The sequence below is a fragment of the Alexandromys fortis genome, unplaced genomic scaffold, assembly GCF_014885135.2.
Source record: "Alexandromys fortis isolate MF-2015 unplaced genomic scaffold, M_Fortis_MF-2015_v1.1 scaffold_16, whole genome shotgun sequence".
Classification (NCBI taxonomy): domain Eukaryota; kingdom Metazoa; phylum Chordata; class Mammalia; order Rodentia; family Cricetidae; genus Alexandromys; species Alexandromys fortis.
Window position 1 is genome coordinate 515,798 of NW_026067893.1, and position 22,256 is coordinate 538,053.

At 40.9% G+C, this 22,256-nt stretch overlaps 1 protein-coding gene across 4 annotated transcripts in view; it reads left to right on the forward strand.

Annotated features, from left to right (window-relative positions):
• The first annotated feature begins 14 nt into the window (after positions 1 to 14).
• Cacul1 (CDK2 associated cullin domain 1) overlaps positions 15 to 22,256 on the forward strand; it is a 54,388-nt gene continuing 32,146 nt past the window's right edge. Inside the window, exons 1-4 of one of the 4 annotated variants that reach the window (XM_050148770.1) lie at positions 15 to 668; positions 11,881 to 11,919; positions 19,098 to 19,224; positions 20,126 to 20,228. In XM_050148770.1, the coding sequence (XP_050004727.1) occupies positions 296 to 668; positions 11,881 to 11,919; positions 19,098 to 19,224; positions 20,126 to 20,228 (642 nt within the window). In that variant the 5' untranslated portion in view covers positions 15 to 295. The remainder of the gene's footprint in view (positions 669 to 11,880; positions 11,920 to 19,097; positions 19,225 to 20,125; positions 20,229 to 22,256) is intronic. The other 3 variants (XM_050148750.1, XM_050148778.1, XM_050148759.1) reach the window with 3 other exon arrangements.

Sequence of the window (22,256 nt, forward strand, 5' to 3'; positions counted from 1 at the left end):
CCCCCCCCCCCCCCGAGCTCTTCCCAGGCGCCTGCGGAAGCTGCTGTAAAATGTCGTGACGGACGTCGCCGCTTTGCGGCCGTCTCTGTGAGAAGCCGAGCCCCGGGAGTGCCCACCGCAGTTAGCGGTTCCTTGAGCGGAGTCCTGAGCGAGGGCGAAAGCACTCGGGCGCGCGCGCTCCTGGCCTGTCCGCCGCGCCCGCGAGGGCTCCGGGCGATGTGAACTCGAGGCGGCTGCTGTGCTCCCAGGCCTCGGGGAGGCAGGTGCCTGGGAGGCCGCCGGGGGGCCCGGCAGGATGGAGGAGAGCATGGAGGAGGAGGAGATGCTCAGCTACGAGGCGATGATGGACGACCAGAACCACAACTGGGAGGCCGCCGCGGACAACTTCCGGCAGCCTCCACCGCCACCGCCACCGCTACCGCCCTCGTCGTCCATCCAGGATCCCGGCCGAGAAGCCCCGGGGGGCCAGCTGCTGGCTATGCCCGTGGGTTCTGTGGACGGGAAGGACCCTAAGGAGGGGCTCCCGCTGGGGCCTCCGCCCTTGCCGGAGCCCAACGGGGTGATCATGATGTTGAAGAGCTGCGACACGGCTGCCGCGGTGACCAAGGCGGCCTCCGCCCCCACCCCCAGCTCCACCATCAACATCAACACCTCCACTTCCAAGTTCCGTGAGTCTGGCCTTTTCCCCGTAGCCTCGGCTGCTCCTCCACTTCGGCTCGCCGAATCCCCCCGCCCTGGGAGCAGCTCCACTTCCTTTGTTCCAGGCCTAGGTCTCTCTCTCCCCTCTTACCTCCCATCCTCGTTCGGTGTCTGCAGCCGGTGTCTGGCCGACCAGCCCGGGCTGCTCGTTTACCTTCGCCCGCAGCCCCAGATTATGCTTCAGACAAGATCTTTATTACGCCTGATCATCTCTCAACATTAGTAAGCTCTTTTTCTCACGCGTCCCCTTCAAAGTTTCGCCTTACAAGGCGAGGGGGGAAGAATAAGGCGGTCTTGAATTTCGTTAGCAAGAATTCTTTCTGGTAACCAGAAAGCAAAGACAGTTGACAGCTTGTGTTCTTGTATACTTAGCCGCTGTACTTTAAGCAAATCAGGAATCTGAACGTTGTCTTTTTAGGTTAGTACTTTGTTCTCTGCTTTGTGCATTTTTTTGCATCCTCCCACGAAACTCTGAGTTGTTTCTTTATGCAGCGGGAACTGCTGCAACTGTTTTGAAGCTGATGTATAAAAATTACGTTTCAGGGAAGCCATTCAAGTGACCATACCTAGGGCCCTGCCGCTTGTTGAGCTTTTTAGCGCTCTGCCTTAACATTCAGTTGCAGGCTGAAGACTAAAAGTAATTCGAAAACATTTACAGTCTGGTGGTGCGCTTCCACAGCTAGGGAAAGAACCAGAAAGTGTTGTTTTAACCCTGGGAGATGGTGTGGAAAAAGGAACGTGACCACTAGTGGTAGCCAGATCCTTGATAACTGCAAGTTTAAAATGGTAATGCAACTGGAGATTTCATTTATAGTTACCAATTTTATTAAGCTATAACAGTAATTGCCCACCTAATTATGAAGAGAAAATTATTTGTCCTGATGCTTATATGTAGTTACAACCTTAGAAAAAAAATTTTTTTATGGAAATAGCACACCGCCTTACATGCCTTCAAGATAACTGCTTTAGGCAAAGGCACTTGTGTAGGTGTGGATAGGAAGCTTTATTCCCTGTTATGCATAGACGGAACTATCATTTATTTAATATAGTTTTTATGTTGAAGGGTTGCGTTGTGAAAATAGACTTTATAGTGGCAGTGTGGTTTACCTTAAATGCTGAAGGAAGTTTGTATTAATGGTTAAGTAAACTTTCTTTGATGGGTTAAGAAATGAACATAAAGAACAGAAGTCATCAGCCAAGCTGAGAGCAAAAGAACTTGCCAAACCAAAAGATTATCCCTTGAAAAGATGAATAAATTTGGGGTGTTGGGGATGCAGCTGGGTTGATGAGTGCGTCCTGGAAGCCCTGAGTTTGATTCCAGTACCTTATAAAACTTAACATGGTGACTAACAATTACAATCCCAGCATTTTGGAGGTAGAGCCATGAGGATCAAGAATTTCATTTTCCTCAGCTGTACATGCTGTTCAAGGCCAGCTTGTGAAACATGAGATCTTGTTAGAAAACAAAAAGGTTAGTAAGCTATGCAGGCCTGTTAAAGATTGGTCCAGGGCAAAAATTGAAAATAAATGAAAAAATTAAAATAGAACATTACATTTTTAAAAAGCTACTATATGGTAATAAATTTGAGAAGGTAGATGAAGAAATCCATGATTGTTAGGGAACTATTAACTCAAAACAGTTATCAGTAGAAAACTTGGACTATGCTTAGACTTTTAGTAGTAGTGATGAGGGCTTTCCCTTCCAAGTCTCTTGGTTCAGTACTCAATAACCTTTCCTTTTTATAAGTTCTGGAACATAGGGCACAAAAGCAAGGCAAAGCCAAAACTCCCAAGGCCATTTTATGGGGATAGTGGAATCTTGATTCTAAAACTAGATAAGATTATGTATAGGTGTGGTTCACCTATTAGTGTAGAAATGAAATCCTGTATCCCATTAACTTGTCAGACCTAGCCAGGTCAAAAGAATCATGATTCACAGTTTGTTTCAGTTTTTTTCTAGTATCGATATATTAGTGTAATTTATCTCAGCAGATTGGAAAAACATGATTTGATCATTTCTTTTCATGCCAACCGGCCAGTACCAGGTTTTTTTAATGATAAAAACTTAGTAAGGTAAAGAGTGCAGGATAACTATATAAAGTCATTACCAGACCTGTAGCTAATAGAATAATGGAGAAAATTTCAATATATTCGTTATAAGATGGTAACCAGTCATAGATACCCCTTATTTCTATTACTGTTTAATATGTTAAGAAAAATCCTGGTTGCTGGCCTGATGGCTCACACCTTTAAACCTTCTCATGGGGATCTTATGAATTCCAGGTCAGCCAAGGTGATATAGTGTGAGACAAAAACAAACCCTTTAGAACTTGGCAGTATTATCTTTGAAACCTTGAGAAACTCAGTGTAATGGACTGTTAGGTTGAAGACCAGCCTGGAAAAGTTAATATTTATACTAGTAGCAATATACCAAAAATGGATGCCTATGTAACAGTCACAAAATTATGGTGTCTATATTTAAAGTAATGCAAGAATACACAGATTTTTAAGGAGAGACAGGGAAACTTTACTGAGGAACTAAGGTGGACTCCAGTTAAATGGCTCAAATTTCCATGCTCTTGAATCAAATTATTTTAAGAATTCCTTTTGTCTCCATTTTAATCTAGAAATTCAATTTAAATATCACCAACATTACGTTTGATTTGTTAGACAAACTCAGTAACCTAAACCAGATTTTTGTTTCTCTGGTGCTTCTGGACAGCACTGGCTGGTCTCCATGTTGTCTTGTCAGTCATAAAGTTTGTCCTGACAGAGTAGACAGTAGTTAGGCTTGCTGAGTCCCTTATTTACACGGTTTGGCGCTTTCCAGTGATTTCTGGTCTTTCTTACAGTTGTGTGAGACTGTTCAGATCTGCTGCTCATTTCTTGGGTTGTTTGTTTTGTTGTGTTTAAAGACACTCTTGTGAACTTTGCATGTTTGCCAGATAACCTGCACTCTGAATGTCCTCTCCCCTGACTTGTTTCTTTTAGTGTTTTCTGAAGAGTGGTAGTTTTAGTTTTGATGTTAACTGATTTTTTTTTTATCAGTTTTCTCTTCTATGGCCTAATTTTTTTTTTGTATCCTAATTATATTTATGTAATCCAGAGTCAGGAAGAGTTTCTCCTAGAAGGTTTGTGGGTTTAATTTCTAATCTGTGGTCTGAATTAGGAGTTGATATGTATGTGCAGTGTGAGATTGACATTTTTCCCCATATATATGTCCAGTTTTGTCAGCAATATTTGTTGAAAAATTACTCCTGCTGTTTTGGCAGTTTTGTAAGAAAGTAACTGACTGTATATGTATAGATTTCAGTTCTGTCCATTAATCCCCTTATGGTATATCATTTTCAGGACTGCTGTGTCCTGGACCATGGGTGTTTCATCATGATGGAATGAATGCCTGTCTTTATCCCTGTAGTGTCTGATATCTGAGATGTTCAGGTTCATTGTATGCTGTATCTTTTCCAGTTCATTTGTTTTTAAATTAAAGTGCATTTTTTTTTGGGTGCGTGTGTACAACACGTGCTGTAGGAATTCCTACTGCCAGTAGCTTTTAAGTTACCCGCCCACTTGGGCATGGCCTCTTTTACTAGTTAGGCCGATGTAAAGATTTATTTGTGGCAACCTCTGTCCGCCTGTGTTTTTCCTTCCTTTCTTTTTCCCTTTGCCTTTGCTCTCCTCTCCCCCTTCTGTTTTCATACTTTTATTTCCTTCTTGTTTTTTGAGACAGTTTTTCTTTGTAACCCTGACTGTCCTGAAATTTGTAGACCTTGAACTATCTGCCTGCCTGTGCCTTTGAGATTAAAGGCATGGACCTCCAGCCCCTAAACCTTATTGAAGGCTATTCACATTTACTGTAAGGTTGAAGTCCATTGTCTATTTTCTTTCTTTTACTTGTTTTTTAATCATTTGATTGTGTGTGTGTGTGTATACATTGTGGTTTTTGTTTGTTTGTTTTTGTGGCTTGCCTTAAACTTAATCTTCTAGCTGAGGATGGCCTTGAATTTCTTGCTGTCTCAGGAAAGGCATATCTAAGTGTTTTGCTCAGTTTTGATGAAATTTGTCTTCAGTTTGGTTTATCACTGACCTTTTTTGTTCTTTAGTGATCATTCTAAGAGTTGCACTGTGAAAATCTAATTTGAGTAAAGCATAGTCTTTTCATAGACTACCTCACATGTGTTAGAGTAAGTGTGGCCTTGTTAGAAGTGTGTCAGTGGCAAAAGCCTAGGCCAGACAAGCCTTTGTCTCTGCTGGTAGATGAGGCTGTAGCTTTCAACTAGTTCAAGTAGTTTCAATCCAAAGCCGTACCTGCAGCCATGCGCTCCACCATGGTGATAATGGGCTAAGCCCCTGAAACTGTAAGCAAGCCCCCATTAAATGCTTTCCTTTATAAGGACTGCTGGATCATGGTGTCACTTCACAGCAGTAGAACAAAGATTAAGACAACTGGGAAAGAAATCTTTTATATTATTCTTTGTGTTTCTCTTCTTTAGTTCTGGACTTCCATAAAAGCTTTTCCTTTTTTTATTTTATTATTATTATTATTGCTTTGTTTTGTTTTTTGAAGTAGGGTTTCTCTGTGTAGTCCTGGACACCCTGGAAATCGCTTTGTGTAGATCAGGCTAGCCTTGAACTCAAGAGATTCTCCTACCTTTGCCTCCTAAGTGCTGGGATTAACCACCGACTGGCTTGTTAATGTTTTTTTAGATGTGGTTCTGTTGACCTTGGACTTAGTCAGCTTTTGCTTGTCTGTTGAAGTCTTTGTTTTCTAAGAGTATTTTTTTTTAACTGGCTATAGAATTTTATATTATAACGCCTTTCCTCCCATTATTATTTTAAAAGCTGTCTTTCTATTTTCTCTCCACCTTCATTGTTTCTCTACAATTTTTATTCTTTGAGAATTTCATACATGCATTCAATGTATTTTTATCATTCACCTCATGCTTCTTCCTCCTAACTACTTCTCGATCCACTTTCATATCCTCACCCCTTACCAACTTTATGTGTGGCTTTTTCATAACCCACCCAGGACAGTTCGTGGGGCTTTAAGCATAGTGTCCACCCATTGTCAGCCTACCAGAGCTCACAGCCTTAAAGAACACTGACTGTGTCAGTACTGTCCACTAAGGTTGTGAGCCCCCTTCCTCCAGTGTCTGTTTCTTATCTTGATTGTCTGAATCGTCTTTGTTCCTTTCTTTATGATATTTCCCTTTTTTTCTGGCTACTTTTAATATATATTTTTTAATCTCTGATCCATTCTTTTGGCCCACTCAGTCTTTATATTGATTTCGTACCTGAGGATGACCTTGAATTTTTCTACTCCTTCCTCTACCCTAGGAGGGCTGGGATTGTGCCCCAGGTTATATCAGCTGATTATCCAACCCAGGGCTTTTTGAAGCACAACAAACTAAACCACCACACCCCTAGCTCTGCTTTATCTTTTTAAACAGCAGCAGCGTGACTGCGTTGTTTCTAGTTTTTCTAAAAGTGTTTGTCCTTGGTCTTTCTGAACTTCCTGGATTTAGAGTTGTCGGATTTTCTCCCCCACTCCCATCCCCGTTCCCTCTGACAGATTGCTCTGTCTCGTGAGTACTGTACTGAAGCACTGTTCACTTCCTTTTTTGTGTGTTCTTCATACAAATATAGTTCCCTAAAAAGTGTGTGTGCTCCAGAGGGTGATAACTTTATGGAATTATTTCTCTCCTGTCTCTATGTGGGTTCTAGAGACTGAATTTAGGGTGTCAGACTTGCAGGGCAAGTTTATTTGCTGAACTCTATGGTCAGCCCACAGATAGTTTTTATTGCTATGCATGCCCACTGATCTTTTCATTTTTAGTGTCTGATCTGCTTATACAGATTTACTTGGGAATTCTGACTGAGTGCAGGCTGACATCAAGTCCAGATGTTGTTAACTGAGCGAATCCTAGGTGGTGTTGAGTGGAGGGAGTCTTCAGGAACACGCCCATTCCCAGGGCATTCCCAGGTTTCTGCCAGTGTCAGGTGCTGCAGTTTTTATGGAAGGTTACCCACCTCTTTTTCATTACTCTTGGCACTTGCTCTTCTGTGAAGTCTGATTATAACTAGAGGCCTGGAGACATCATGGGCTCACTCTCAGACTGATCAGCTTTCAACAAGTTTGCTCCATTCTGGGACTCAGGGTTCTGCTGTATCACAGGTATTGTACTATTTTCCTTTAGACTTTGGATTCAATTCATATGGTAATTCCACGATATTAATGTCTTTCTGTCTGTAATTTTTTTTTTTTGTATGTCAGCTTAGTGCTGCTAATGGTTAGGAAATCTGCTACGGGTTTTGCAGAGGTTGTACATGCTCTAAGACAAAATAAACTGGACATTCTCCTTGAGCCTACCACCGTCTTCCGATCAGATGTCGTAGTCCTTGTATTCCCGTTCCCCACTAGCTCAGCAGCCCACCAGATTGCTTTCTATAGAATTTTTTTTAAAAAATATATCCACAGGTGATAATTTAACTCTTTGTGGCTGCATGCCATGTGCTGCTAGAGCTTTTTCTAAAATGGTAGCAAGACATTACTGCTGTGAAACTCAATTGTGAGAGGAAACCAAAGCTGGTTCTGAGCCTTTGAGCCAGTTTCCTCTGGGTAGCACCATTTACCAGTCACAGTTCAGTGCAGGAACTGTGGTGTCCACAGCAAGAGGGAATTGAGGACAGGAACTCAGGTGCTTTAGGAATATTTGGCAGTTTGGAAGGATGGAAGTCGGTGGCCATTCCAGGGAGGGGTCTGCTGTCCTTGTCACCTTTTTACACCAACTCTGTAACCTGTCTCATCCTGAGGTTAGTGATCAAGTCCTGGAATTTGGGAGTTTGTTAGTGTCTACAGAAAGATCAGCAGTACTGCAAGGCCCTTGGCTTTGATTTGGCCTTCCAGATTGCACTAAAGTGTGTTCTCTTGGCAGAACCTAATTTGGAAAGTGTAACTTTTTTGTTTAACTTTCCATTTAAAATTAATGAGTTTTCTTATGAAAATAACCTCCAAATCTCAGGGGCTTACATAATATAACAAAGGGTTTTTGTTGTTTTGTTTAAATCTCTCTTTTTCTTGCTCATGTTATGTTTAATAGGTTTTCTGTGTAATGTGATAATAGGTTTCTCTGCTGACACAGTAAGCCAGATCAAGCCGAGTTGAAAAAGCAAAAGAACATGTTTATTTGAGCAAAACAACTCCTCGGTGAGTTCTCCGGCCCCAGAGATTGGAGCCAGAGAGGTCACATGACCAAACTAAAGCAAGGAGCATATATACCCTGTAAGTGAGGGGGTGGTGATATGCTGAGTTTGTGCCCAAGTATGGTCAAAAACTGACCGCTTTAGTCGGGGTCTTGGGCTACTGGCAACTTCAGGAGAGGAAATAGCTGCCTGAGATTTTCTGAGAGGGTGGGGTGTGGAGAGAGAGGAATGGGGCTTTCATGATCAAGGAGGAGCGAGCTGGAGGTTCCAGCTGAGCAGTATAAATGGCTGAGATTTGCTGCAGCCCTTCATATGTCATTTTATTGAGAAGAGCTTACTTTAGATCCTATTTGTTTTGTAGAGACAAAGGGGGGACAGAAAAACAAGTTTTTTAAAGATGCTTTTCTGTTTAGATTAGCCTATGTGATGTAGGCCATCTGTAATGGCACATTTATGATACAAGCTAAAGTAATCAGAGGGGAAGGAGCCTCAGTTGAGGAAATGCCTCTAGGAGATCCAGCTGTAAACCATTTTTTTTCACCTAGTGATCACTGGGGGAGGGCCCAGCCCATTGTGGGTGGTGCCATCCCTGGGCTGGTAGCCCTAGCCTAGGTTCTATAAGAAAGCAGACTGAGCAAGCCAAGGGAAGCAAACCAGTAAAGAGCATTCTTCCAGGATCCTGCCTTGTTTGAGTTCCAGTCCTGACTTATTTCAGTGGTGAACAGCAATGTCGAAGTGTAAGCTGACTAAACTTTCCTCCCCTACTTGCTTTATGGTTGTTGTAAAGCAGAAGACAGACCTCCACTGGCTAAGTGGCCACACAGCACATGAGAGCCCACAGCAGGTGAGGAGCAGACACACCATGCAGGCAGAGCTTAGAGCTTATGTATGTGGGAGTTTTATTGAGATAAAGGGAGTGGGGGAGGTAAGAGAGAAAGAGGAAGAGGAAAAAGAGGCAAGGATTAGCCTACCTATTCAGAAGAGCTGGAAAGAGAAAGCAGGAATGGGCAGAGCTGGTCTCTTAAAGGGACCTTTTGCACCTGTGTATATACGTAGTGACGCAGCAGTCATGGGACCCTGGACTGACCAGGGTACTGCCTGAATCCTAACAGTGGTAATGGTGTTTTGTGGCAGCAGTAGAATGCCTACACCTGCTCACATTCCATAGATGTTAAATAGAGTAGTTCCAGAATATATTAGGAAGCATGATGAACTAGGGTATGCTGGAACAAATAATAACTGATGATGGCTAAATGAGTGGAAGGGTCTTCCTGTAACTGATGCTGATGTGTCCAGGTATAAAGAGACTGTGTGGTGTGGTGTGGGTATAGGTGCATGTGCACACGCACACATATGAGAGTGTGTAGTTGTCAGAGGCAACCGTGGGCATCTTTGATCTGAGGAGACTTAGCAATCCACGTCACTAATAATTCTTGTCCCTAAGTGAGAAGGCAATTTATAATACTTCAAATTGAACCTAATGAAATACTCTTTTTTTTTCTAATATTAAGTAAAATTTAACTTTTGAATTGATGAAAAGTATTAACTGATTTTTCTAAATTTTAAATTTGTCCTTTGGTTGTCAGGGCCTGTCTTCCAGTTTGCAAATGGGTTGATGGACTCCGAATGTGGTGTGTGACTTGTCACCTTCTAGCTCACTGGCTGTGTTTGGCAAGCATCACATGAATGTGATCCATTAGCGGAACTGCAGGATATTATTGGGGCTCTTCCTTTGCCATTTTGCTTTTTATTTTTACAAACTGGTATCACATAAAATGTCATTGATAAAGAGAAACCTGCTTTTGATTTGTATGATAAAGCTTAGTTTCAAATCTCTGAAGAAAACAGTTTACTTCTTTTGTAAAGTACCTGAGCTGTAAACCATGCACATTGCACTGTAGGTTGTTAGGCACTTTGTGAAGTTTGTTTTTCTTAGCCTTTTGTAGTGTGTCTTAGAACTATAAACTGGTTTCGTGTCTCATTCTGGTGTTGGTGACATGTGGCTGTTAGCCTCTGTAGGTTTATAATACCTAGTTACAGATGTGGTGATTAGACATCTGAATGGTATTTTATTCAGCAAGTGTTTCTTTATGCAAAGTAGTGTTTCAGCTTCTGATAATGAGGGCATGGAATGAGACAAAATTAATGTGAGATGATGAACAGACATAATGCTGGTGTTTGCGTACATACTTGATAGCATGGGGAAGAAGGAGAGGGAGGGAGAACTCAGATGTGACCCATGATTATTTTGGGAGCACAGGTGTAAGGATGGAATGGCACAATTAGACGTGAATAGATAGATGTGGTTGGACAGGAAGGGACTCCCTCCACTCAGTGTTAAGGGAGTATGTGCCTTGGTTAAGTTGTGTCTTAATGTGAGTGGAGAGAGACAGTGACCATTTTGAAGCTGTAATAATTGTAGACAAGAGGTGGAGCCTGGACAATTAAAGCTTTGGAGCAGGGGTTTTCAGATGTTTAGAGGTCTTTAGTGATTGAAGTCTATAGAATTTTGGGTTGAGGAAGAGAGGATGAATGGTTTGAACTCCTGAACTTTTTTTTTTATCTCTCCTACCTTAGAATATTGGAAATCCTAAAACAGTAGTTTCATCAAAAAACTTTGCTGTTATTAAAATAATATAAGTTGGGAGGGGCAGTAAAGATGGCTCAGTGATTAAGAGCACTTGCTGCTCTCATAGAAGACATGATAGTCACTGAAGGACCAAAAATGTACATAGATACATTCTCTTTGATCTGGAACTTTGACATGCTTTTGTTGAACATACTCTATATTTTATTTTATTTTATTTTATTTTAAAGACAGGCTCTCACTGTAGCCCTGGCTGGCTTAGAAGTTCCTGAGAGCTGCTTGCCTTTCCCTTTCAAGTGCTGGAATTAAAAGCATATGCTAACATGGGCGGCTTGAACATATTCTTAAAACCTGTCAACAGTGTCATTCCATTGACTTGGTCTTTGCTTATGAAGTTATCAGTCCTCTTTTTTCCTTTTGGTTCCTTAAGGCTAAGGCATACTTGTCACTCAGCAGCCTCAAGTATTATAGTGGCCACACCCACTCTCTGCCTTTCTCCTCTCCCCGTTCCCTCTTTAGTTTTGGTGATGGTAGAAATCAAACTTAGGACCCCTACATGCCAGACAAGGGCTCTGCTGCTTAATTACACCCTCAGCCTCTATGATTGCATCTACATTTTTCGTTGGTATATTCCTGTCTGGGTATGTATGCATATTTGAAGAAGTCTTCTAGTAGATTCCTGATAAGAATGTTAGAGCTTGCCTAGCTAAAAAAAAAAGGGGGGGGGGCTGCATTCATACTTACCTAATTGATAGTTGAAATGGAGAATCCCTCCCGCCCTCATCCCCCAACAAGTCTCTTACTATGTAGCTCTGACTGTTCTGAAACTCTTTGTGTAGACCAGATTGTCCTCAAACTCATAGAAATCTGCCTGCCTCTGTTTCCTGAGATTAAAGACATGTACCACAGGAAATCTTGACTGAAATTTTTCCTGGAACTTTTAAAATGTTCCATCTTTGACTTCATGCTTGCTATCTACATTGAATGGTATCAAATGCTACTTTGACTTTCATTTTTGAGGGAGCTTATGGGATACTTTGTTGTAATATGTCAGTATCTGTTTGCCTTTACATTTTTCCTGTTCTCTTTCATTCTCTTGAGTTATTAGTAGTCATGTAGAATTTCCAGTTTTTCTGTCAGTTAGCTAGGTTTTATCTTCTATTTCTCTTAATGGTCTGGGAAAGTTCCCTGATGATTTCTTTATCTCTCTATTAGATTTTGGCTGTATTTTTAACTTTAGAAGCACCTGGATTGCTTCTATGCTAAGACAGTTTTTAATTGTATCTTATTTTTTTAAATAACACTCCCTCTGTGTGTGTGTTTGTGTTAGCATGGTAACATGTGGGAGGTCAGAGGACAACTTACAGGAATTGTTTTTCTCCTTTTACCAGGTAGATTCCAGGATTGGACTCAGGCCCTTAGGCTTGTTGGTAAGCACTTTGAGCCATTTACCAGCTCTAATTGTATCCTTTTGAGAATAGTAATTCTAGATTTAAAAAAAAATGATTTCTTCTATCCTTTGAATTACCTTTGTTCTTAATTTGTCATATTTTGTTTTGTTCATGTCTGAAATTTGATCATCCTTTACTGTCTATTCATATTTAAATTGAAAGAGACTTGAGCAGGTCTCTGAAGGGGACCTTGCTAAGTTGTTAAGTGTTGACTTCACTTTAGGTTGATTGGATGGAGAACTACTGTTGAAGAACTGCCAGGTGCTACTACATGAGTGTCTTTCTCTGGGATGCTCAGTTTCCAAGAGAAGGATCTTCATCCTGAGGAGGGAGCGGGGGATGAGTGGAGCAGGAAGAAGTATATTTCTCCTGGTTGGACTTGAACATTCCTTTTACTCTGGGGCTTTGTAAATGGTGACTGTGTTTTCGTTTCCCAGCTGCCCAGCCCCAAATAATCACACAGAAACTATATTAATTACAACACTGTTTGTTCAATGGTTTAGGCATATTCTTAGCTAGCTCTTACATCTTAAATTAACCCATTTCTATTAATCTATGCATCACCACAAGGCTGTAGCTTACTGGTAATGTTCTGGCATCTCCTTCAGTGGCTACATGATGTCTGTCCTCAACTCCAACTCCCCCCCCCCACTCTCTCTCCCCTCTCTCTCTCTCTCTCTCTCTGAACTTCCTGCCTAGTTTAATCTGCTAAGCCATTGGCTGAAACAGTTTTATTCATCAACCAACAAAGCAGCACACACACACACACACACACACACACACATATAAAGACATCCGACATCAGGACTTGACCTCAACACCTGTTTTTGTTTCATCTTCAAAACTCAGACATTTTTGGTTTTAGTGTTAAGGAGTGATCACCCTGTTGAAATGTTAGGAGACAATTAAGAATTTTAAATTAGTGATATACTTGTAGTTAGTGTAGTTGAGAACAGATTTCCTATTTTAAATACTTTTTTACTTTGGTGAGAGTTTGAATTAGCTGGAGTTGGTACCATATAGATGTCATGATAACCCTAACCATTTCATACATGTGCTGTCATGATGGGCTTTTGTACACAGCTGTGTCTCAAGTTGAAATGTGATGGTAGAATTTTAGAGCAGTGTTGTGCAGGACACAGACAACACTGTTCTGTAGGAACAGAGATTTCCATCTTGCCAGTAGCCAATGCACTAGTGTTGGTTTCTTAACCTATCTTCTGTTGGGGGCATCTCTACTCTCCTAGTCTATTCCTCTTGCAGAAATAGGTTCTAAGTAATAGAACAGAAATGCTAATTACAACCTTCCAGTGTCGAGAAGAGCATTTCACATGAAGCTGACTTGCTGCAGCCTTATCTAGACCAGTGTATCTTTGTGGACAGTTGAGTAGGGTAGAACACCCAAGGAATGTATTAATGAGGATCTTAATAAAAACCAGATGCCAGTGTTATCTGGTAATATGTTTATGTGAAAATAGCTTCAGAACCTATGGGAAGAGTGACTTTATAAGTATCCACAGTAGACATTTTAAGTTCTCAATAGTGTCTCCAAATCCCCAAACTTAGAAGTCCCCAAATACCCAAAGCCTTTTCATAGAATTTGTCTGGGTAGAAAGAAATGCAGCTTCACTAGATACAGATAGCTGCTCTCTTCTAGTGGCAAATCAAAACATCACCAAGTCGGTGGCTCAGAGTTAGACTTTTCTCTCCTCAGAACAGACTATTTACAATGGATAGATTTTGTTTTTAAACTGGCCAGTTCTCCTAGTAACAACTAAGTGTTACGGTTCTGTGTCAAGTTATTTTCTTTTTGTTTTGAGATGATCCTTCTGCCTGTTTCTGGAGTGCTGAAGTCGGAGGAATTCACCACCACATCTAGTTAATGCTTTCTGTGATGCTGAGGATCAAACCTAGGGCTTTGTGCCTGTCTGACAAGTCTTCTGCCAGATAAATAAGCTATACCCTAGCAAAATTATTTCCCTTTACAACTAGGGTTTTGCTTCTTAAATACTCCCATTCGTTTATTAGAATACATCATCTTGTTTTTGTTCTGACCGTCTGTTCCCCTTATTCCCAAGGACTTCTTTCCCACTCTGAAAGTGTAATTTTTGACCTTCAGCTCCTCTGTCCAGTACTTTAATAGTTCAGTCAACCCCTTTTGATGGAGGGAGCAGAATGCTGTGCCTGATACTATGTTTTGAGTAAGGCCATTTACTGGCTTTTTACTGAGATGAGAAAACTGTGATAACAAGTGGCTTTTTTTTTTTTTTTTTTTTTTTTTTTTTTGATTTTTTTGGTTTTTCGCCTGGTCCATTTCACCTGGTGTAAACAGATTTTTCTTTGGGCTGCCAGCTCACAAACAAACAAACCAGAGACTTACTATTAATTATGAAAGCTCAGCCTTAGCTTAGGCTTGTTCCTAATTAGTTCTTTTAACTTAAATTAACCTGTATCTTTTAATCTATGTTCTTTTATGAGGCTTGGTTACCTTCATTCTGCACTGCCCATCCTGTGCCCTCTGTGTCTGCCTGGCAACTCTGCCCTCTTCCTAGAGTCCTCTGTGTTCCTGGAAATTCTGCCTAACCTCTTCCTGCCTATTGTCCATTTAGTTCTTTATTAAACCAGTCACAGTGACACATTTTCACACAGTGTGCAAATATGCCACAAAATTCCCCCTTTGTTTAAATAAAAAGCAAAGGTTTTAATTCTAATAGAGTAAAATTACATACAATAGGAAAAATTTTCAAGTAAGAATTATGTTCACAATGTCCAGTCCATTTGTTTTTGGCAAATTCAGAGAAAATATTATCTATCATATCTTGGTAAGTCCAAAGTTTTGTACCTAGTTTACTTTTCATCATAACTAAGGAAAACTATAACATAACTAATCTTCAACCCCATCAGAGACCTGGGAAGGATATAATATTATCTGAGTAAACAGGAAGTGCAGAGCAAGCAACTTCCAAAACTAAAAAATGACAGACATCTGGCTGTCTGGACAGTCACCCCAGGGTTCCTCTGTAATGATGGGCATCCAACTTTGGCCTATGGGCCTAATATCTAATAGACTTTTCTATGAAGCGGGAATTTTGAAGGACTGTCCTACCTTGTCTGGGCAAAATTTGGCAGTTGCTTTTTTTGTGTCCTGCTTGTCCAATTTGAACACTATACTGTCAGCAGTCAAGGAGAGGGTAGTTTCTTTTCCAAATGACTAGCTTTGTCACAACAAAAGCAAACTATATAGAGGTTCTTTGATGCCCATCATCATTTTTTTTTTTTGAAGTAAATTAGTACTGCCAGGAGCAGATGCGTGTCTCTGTCACAAATAGCCTTAGTGTACCTAGTCCTTAGTTTGTTGTTCGAGGCTGCCCAGACCACGAAATAATGACTCAGAAACTATATTATTTAAATCACTGTTTGGCCAATCACTTAAGCGTATTGCTAACTAGCTCCTATATCTTTAGTTAACCCATTTCAATTAATCTGTGTATTGCCACCTGGCTGTGGCTTACCCGGTAAAGTTCCATACAGCCTCAGTCTCCAGTGGGGCTACCTGGCTTCTCTTCGACTCTGCCTTCTTTTCTCCGAGCATTCAGTTTAGTTTTCCCTGCCTAGCTCTACTCTGCCCTATCACAAGTGAAGGCAGTTTCTTTATTCATTAACCAATAAAAGCAACATATATGCAGAAGGACTTCCTACACCAATAGTTAATTAAAAAACCAACTATGTTTCAGATGTAATTTAGTTTGCTAAGCTTGGCTTATTTTAAAATTGTCATTAGCAAGTCAGAGAATCAATACTATAAGCTAGCTTTCTTGATGGGGAATAGGGGTACCATGTGGAACTTTGATGAGTTTGCATGAAAGCACTTCTGCCTGCTCTTTCAATATTGTCTTTGATATATTTATACATTTCATTGACCACAGTGCAAAGATGACAGACCCCTTACTAGCAATCCAGAGAAGAAAATGAATGTTACCTTCTCTGGCTACATTGTACTGTGTGTGTGGGCCAGTGGTTCTCAAACTTGAGCAGTCTTGAGGGTCGGTTGGGAAGAGAATATTGAACAGATTCTAGGGTCTCTTCTGACTCCAGAGCTCTGATCAGGTCTAAGGTGGTGTACTGGCTGGTTTTGTGTGCCAACTTGCCATAAGCTAAAGTTGTCAGGAAGGAAGAAGCCTCAATTGAGGAAATGCCTCCATGAGAGGCAATTTTTCAATTAGTGATCATTGGGAGAGGGCCCAGCCCACTGTGAGTGGTGCCGTCCCTGGACTGGTGGTCCTAGTTTCTGTAAGAAAGCAGGCTGAGCAAGCCAGGAAGCAAGTCAGTAAGGATCACCCCCTACGACCTCTGCATCAGCTTCTGCCCTATTTGAGTTTCTGTCCTGACTTCCTTCAGTGGTGAACAGCACTGTGGAAGTGTAAGCTGAATAAAACCCTTTCCTCCCCAACTTGCCTTTTGGTCATGGTGTTTCGTAGCAGCTATAGAAACCCTAACTAAGTAGGACAAGTGAAGTCTCACAGTTCCAATGACAAACTGCCTTCCCCATGATGTTGTATATAGTATCTCCCAAGCCCTAGGTTCCAGCTGTTTGTGCTCTAGACTTAGTTTCATTTGATTGCAGTAGGGTCTATTTAACTACCTTTGAGATAGGAGTCTGGTTGTGAGTTTGATCTCTTCCCTGTAAGTATTTTGAGGTTTCATCTTTGTGGCAGTTGTTTGGAGAATCACACAGTTTTATTTTGAATTGGAATTTCTCTTTGTGAACTCACACCTTCTGGTTTATTTGCTTTTCATTCTTTTCCCTCCCTTTCTCCCTCCTTTCCTCCCTCCCTTCCTCCATCCTTCCTTCCTTGATGGAATTTTTCACCATGCATTCTAGGCTGGCCTTATGCATACTATGCAATTTGGCTATCCCCCTTCCTTAGCCTGCCAAGTGCTAAGATTGCAGGTGTGCACCACTATGTCAGGCTTTAATATGAGACACTTTTTTTTCTAATCAGAAGTAATAGGTATTGAACTTGCCTCATACATGCTAGGTGAGTTGTCAGCCACTGAGTTAAATTTCCTAAAAGCAGATTTATAATATTAAGTCTTTAGGAGAATTGCCATACCCCCCACCCCATGTGGAGATTCGAATCCAGGGTCTAATATATGCTAGGCAAACCTCTACCCTTTATTGTTGTCTCTGTGATTCATTTGTCATTAGACTTGTCAGGTTTCCATTTCATTTCTGCATCTGTAACCTATAGCCTTGCTGATTCATTGTATGGTGCACAGTTCCTAACCTATAGCCTTGCTGATTCATTGTATGGTGCACAGTTCCTTTGGTTCTGACACAAATAGAGTGGCATATTGTCATTTCAATTCCATACAAAGCACCTCATTGCCTAACAATCTCCCTGTTGGCCCTTTATAGATACGCCTTTTTCTTATTGACAAATCTGGCAATCAGTGATATGTTTTTATCCTTACATTTTCACCTATGTTAATATTATATGCATGGAGACTTTTGATTATGCTTCTTACATCTAGCACTGCCCTCAACCCCATAGTTTTGGTAACTGGACCCAGGGCTTCTCATATACTAGATGAGTATTATACTGAGCCTTATTTACAAAATGTACTTAAGGTTAATGGTATACTAAAACTGAATGTGTTGGCATAAGCTATAGTCCCGCTCTTGGGAGGTAGAGGCAGGAAGAGCAGGAGTTGAAGGTCATCCGTGGCTACATTGGAGTTAGTTTGAGGGCTACATGAGACCCTGTCTCAAAAAGGGAAAACAAATTACCATGTTGTCTTAAGAGTCAGCAAGTCATTCTTTAAGTGCCCTTTGGCTTGTATTTTATGGCACTAAAAGTAAAATGATTTATAGAAAATTGAATAATAATGATAGCAGTGGTGTATTTTATATATATCCTTAATGGTTAAGGTTAGATGTTAGGAATATGATAATAAGGCTTTTCCTGGCCTGGCCTCTTTGTCTGGAATTAGCCATGTATTCTGGAGGAAGCCAGTTAACTTCCTTGCTTCCCAGGTTTTGGCAAAATGAGCAGTAAAATACTTGATCTGGAAGTTGTTACCTCTTATCTTCTTGGGTATCTAGAAATCCTTAGGTAACTTATTTAACTTTAGCATCTTTTTTTTTTTTTTCTTGGTTTTTCGAGACAGGGTTTCTCTGTGGCTTTGTAGCCTGTCCTGGAACTAGCTCGGTAGACCAGGCTGGTCTCGAACTCACAGATCCGCCTGGCTCTGCCTCCCGAGTGCTGGGATTAAAGGCGTGCGCCACCGTCGCCCGGCACTTTAGCATCTTATTGTAAAGCACGTGTTACCCCTGAACTTAGGAACAGCTTGCTAAGGCCTTGAAAGGATTCGTGATGAGGGTTTGAGTTTGTCCATTGAAATGAAGTGACCCTTCATTGTAAGGTCTCTAGGTCACTGTCTTTTTTTCCTTGGTCTTGTCGAATTCTAGGTACGTCTGAATGGCACTGTGATACCAAAAATGTCAGTACATTTTGTGGGATCCTCTTTTGGGAAACTACAGTGTTGTTTAAATCTCCAGCCCTGTAGTTCAGTCATTAGATAGATCCCCTCCCCGCCCAGGGATGTCTATAAAGATTAATTATGAAAGGCTATAGTTCCTGGAACCTTCTTGTAGTTCATTGATGGCTCATTATGTCACATAATTGTGACAATATGTATTTGAGGGTCAGGATATTTTTGAGAATGCTTCACTGATGATAGAAGCTTATAGCATATTGGGAAAGCAGCCAATGACTGCTTAGCATTCCTGACTAGTTCGTTCGTGTGTGTGTGTGTGTGTGTGTGTGTGTGTGTGTGTGTGTGTGTGTGCTTTCACTCTCTCTTCGGTTCATTCTCTTCCCCATCTCATCTCTCTTTCTCCTGTGTCCCCCTCAGTTCCCCCATCTTTTTTGAGAGTGTCACTGCACTGTCTCAGAGCTCACTATATAGATCAGGCTTCCTAGAACTCAGATACCTGCCTGCCTCTGCCTCCATCTTCTAACTTTCTCTTCTGTTTAAAAACTGATAGAGGTTGGGTAAGTAATGGAAGGACAGATTTTGAATGTGTATACACTTGCTATGATTTGTAATTTATGTGTGGCACATAGTAATGTTTATTTTACTTCTATTTGTAGTGATGAATGTCATAACAATCGAGGATTATAAGAGCACATACTGGCCAAAATTAGATGGTGCCATAGACCAACTTTTAACCCAGAGTCCTGGTGACTATATACCTATATCCTATGAACAGATTTACAGGTAAGTGACTAATTTGTGTGGGTTTGGATGGATTTTGTTTGCTGACAACATGAATGTGGTATATAAAGTATATTAGATGACGTTGGACGTGTATATTCTCCACACTGGTGAACTGGATGTTTGGTTCAGAAGTGGTTTTCATGTCAGCATAGATCTAGTAGACCACACTATTAACTTCTACCTCTGCTTGCCTGTCTCTGTCATATACAATGAAAAATCTCCAAGGCCAGTGAGAGAAGCTAGTGGAGTGTCTGCTGTAAAAATGCATGGCTTTTAGGAGGTCCTAGCTAGCCCTGTTGATGCTGACTGATATCAGTTCTGTTTGGGAGGTCCTAGTTAGCCCTGTTGATGCTGACTGATATCAGTTCTGTTTGGGAGGTCCTAGTTAGCCCTGTTGATGCTGACTGATATCAGCTCTAACTGTACCTAGTTCTTAGTCAATCAATGGAAGCAGTAGATTAGGAACTGGGGTGGGAAATGAGATCAGCACAGCGACAGGAAGAAGTGACAGCTGTGCTATTCCCCACGACTGGTGTACAGGAGGACGTATTGCAAACACCTTTGTAAGTCAGAAACCGTCTCTCTTCTAGTTGTCGTTCTCTTTCTCATTTTGACAAGTATTTTAAAAAAGAGAGAAAAGCTGACTTACAAGGAGTTAGCACATTCAGATCCTCATTTTGGATTATCTCATGCCTATTTCATGTGTACTATCCAGGTCATTTGAAGTTAATTGGCAGTGTCCTTTCCATCAGAACACTGAATGGGGAGGGTAGATTTTTCTTTCAGTTTTTGGTTGATCACCTGTTATAAGTTGAGTTTTATTTTGAAAGTGTACTTTAACATTAGATTGCCGGGAATGCTTCTTCATTGACTTGGTGTCTGTGCCTGTTCCTTCTTGCAGCTGTGTATATAAGTGTGTGTGCCAGCAGCACTCGGAACAGATGTACAGTGACCTGATTAAAAAGATAACCAGTCACTTAGAACGAGTCTCCAAGGAGCTGCAGGTAAGGAGCTGAGTGCATCAGGATTTGCTGCTTTAGTGTGTCTGGTGGAACTAGGCTGTCTCATGAACAGTTAGGATCTTGTTCATTTGATTTACAACACAAGTTTATATTTTTCTAGTTGGATAACTGGCTAAATGGTCTAATCTTTAGAAAAAATATTTGAAAATTTGACATAAATTATGGAATGTTTTATTTGGAATATATTTCAGTTTATAACGGATACCACAATGTCAGCATTTCTTTTATTTAAAATAATGTTCTTTCTCTGTTAACTTTACTATCTGGTGAAATTAAAAAAAAATAGATCCAATATATTTTAACTTTTTTGAATTTGTATTATCTTTCAAGAGTGAGTGCTTTGTCTTGGAGTTTTTAACCCTTGTTGTATGAACAACTGAAGCTATTGACAAACCCTTGCGGATAATGCTGTTAGGTAACACCCTGAGTGAGTGCCTGGCCTCAGTCACTAGCTTTGGGCTAGAGCCAGGTCACACTTGGATTCTGGTGTGGAAGTAACAGGGCCTACAAAACTCACTCACAGTAGGTGACCAGGGTTCACTCCAAGGTGAGGAACAGCTCCAATAGTAGGCTTTGTGTCTGATACTGTTTCTCACTTACCTTGTTTTGTTTTGTCTCCCACATTTTATCTTGTGTGTGTTTGGGGGCAGCGTGCATATGTGCCATGGAGTGTCCACTGTGCGGGTCAGGATTGTGGTGCTGGGCATCTTCTCATCTTTGCATCCTGAGCCGCCTGCTTGGCCCGAAGTTTGTTTTGTTGTTTTCCCTTTTTCCCCTTAATTATCAACAGAGCTACATTCTATAAAATACACACCTTCGCCTGTTGTTTTCTCCATCTTTTTGTAACTGAATATACCATAATAATTAACAGATATTTACTGCCTATATATCATATGTCAGTTGTAGAAGTTTATTGTGCCTTAAATAGTTTGCTTTTAATTCTGGACTCTCCTTTCTCCCCAAATTCTCCCTAAAGGCAACTTGCTGCTCTGGTCTGTCTGTCCGGTGACTTGCCATTCCTCTGTTTTCTGTCACTGTCCTTTTACAAATGTTTTGCTGATTGTTCTCCCTTACTTGTTGTACCTAAGTTTATTTCTCCAGCTTTTGACAGATACTGATACTGGTATTCCCAAATTTTAGTCATTTCTGTGTCAGAGTTTGTTTTTTCTCACCCAGCTAATGCAGCATTTTACAAAACTAAATTTTTAACTTCCTATTAGGAAGGACTTATTAAAGATTAAAGCAAGATAAAGGTGCTGTGCTCTTTTTAGTATTTAAAAGACTGTCAGTAAATGTAAAGGTGTATATCATGCAAACCCAAAGAGTTTTATTTTTAGAGTCAATACACATCTCATTAGTTTATAAAACATTATTTTCTTTAAATTCTTTTTTTCTTGATGTTCTGGGTATCATATTCTCTGGTCTTGTGCGTGTTAAGCAAGTGCTCCCCCAGTGAACTGAACTAGCTCTTGACAGTCTCATCTGGGCTTCATCTAACAAACACCTGCTAAATTAGAATTGTGTCAGACCACTAGTGATCCTTCTGCCTTGACTTCTGGGCACGCACATACACACCCACACCACACACACACACACGCATGTACACACACACACCATACACATATACACCCACACCACACACACACACACGCATGTACACACACACACACCACACACACACACATACCACACACACCATACACATACACACCCACACCATACACACACACACGCACGTACACACACACACCACACACACCATACACATACACACCTACACCACACACACACACACACCAACCCGCCAGTCTTTAATTGACTTCTTTTGGGAGATGGTAACCAGTTTTAAATAGCTAGGTAAAAATGAACTCAGACCCTGGTTCCAGCTTTGTTGCTCCTCAGTTGTAGACCCTTTCATTAAATGTCAACTTTTCAACATTAAGGTGAAATATCCTTATTGAAATATCTGTGATACCTAAGTTTACACTAAGTTTTAAGATACTTTTTTTT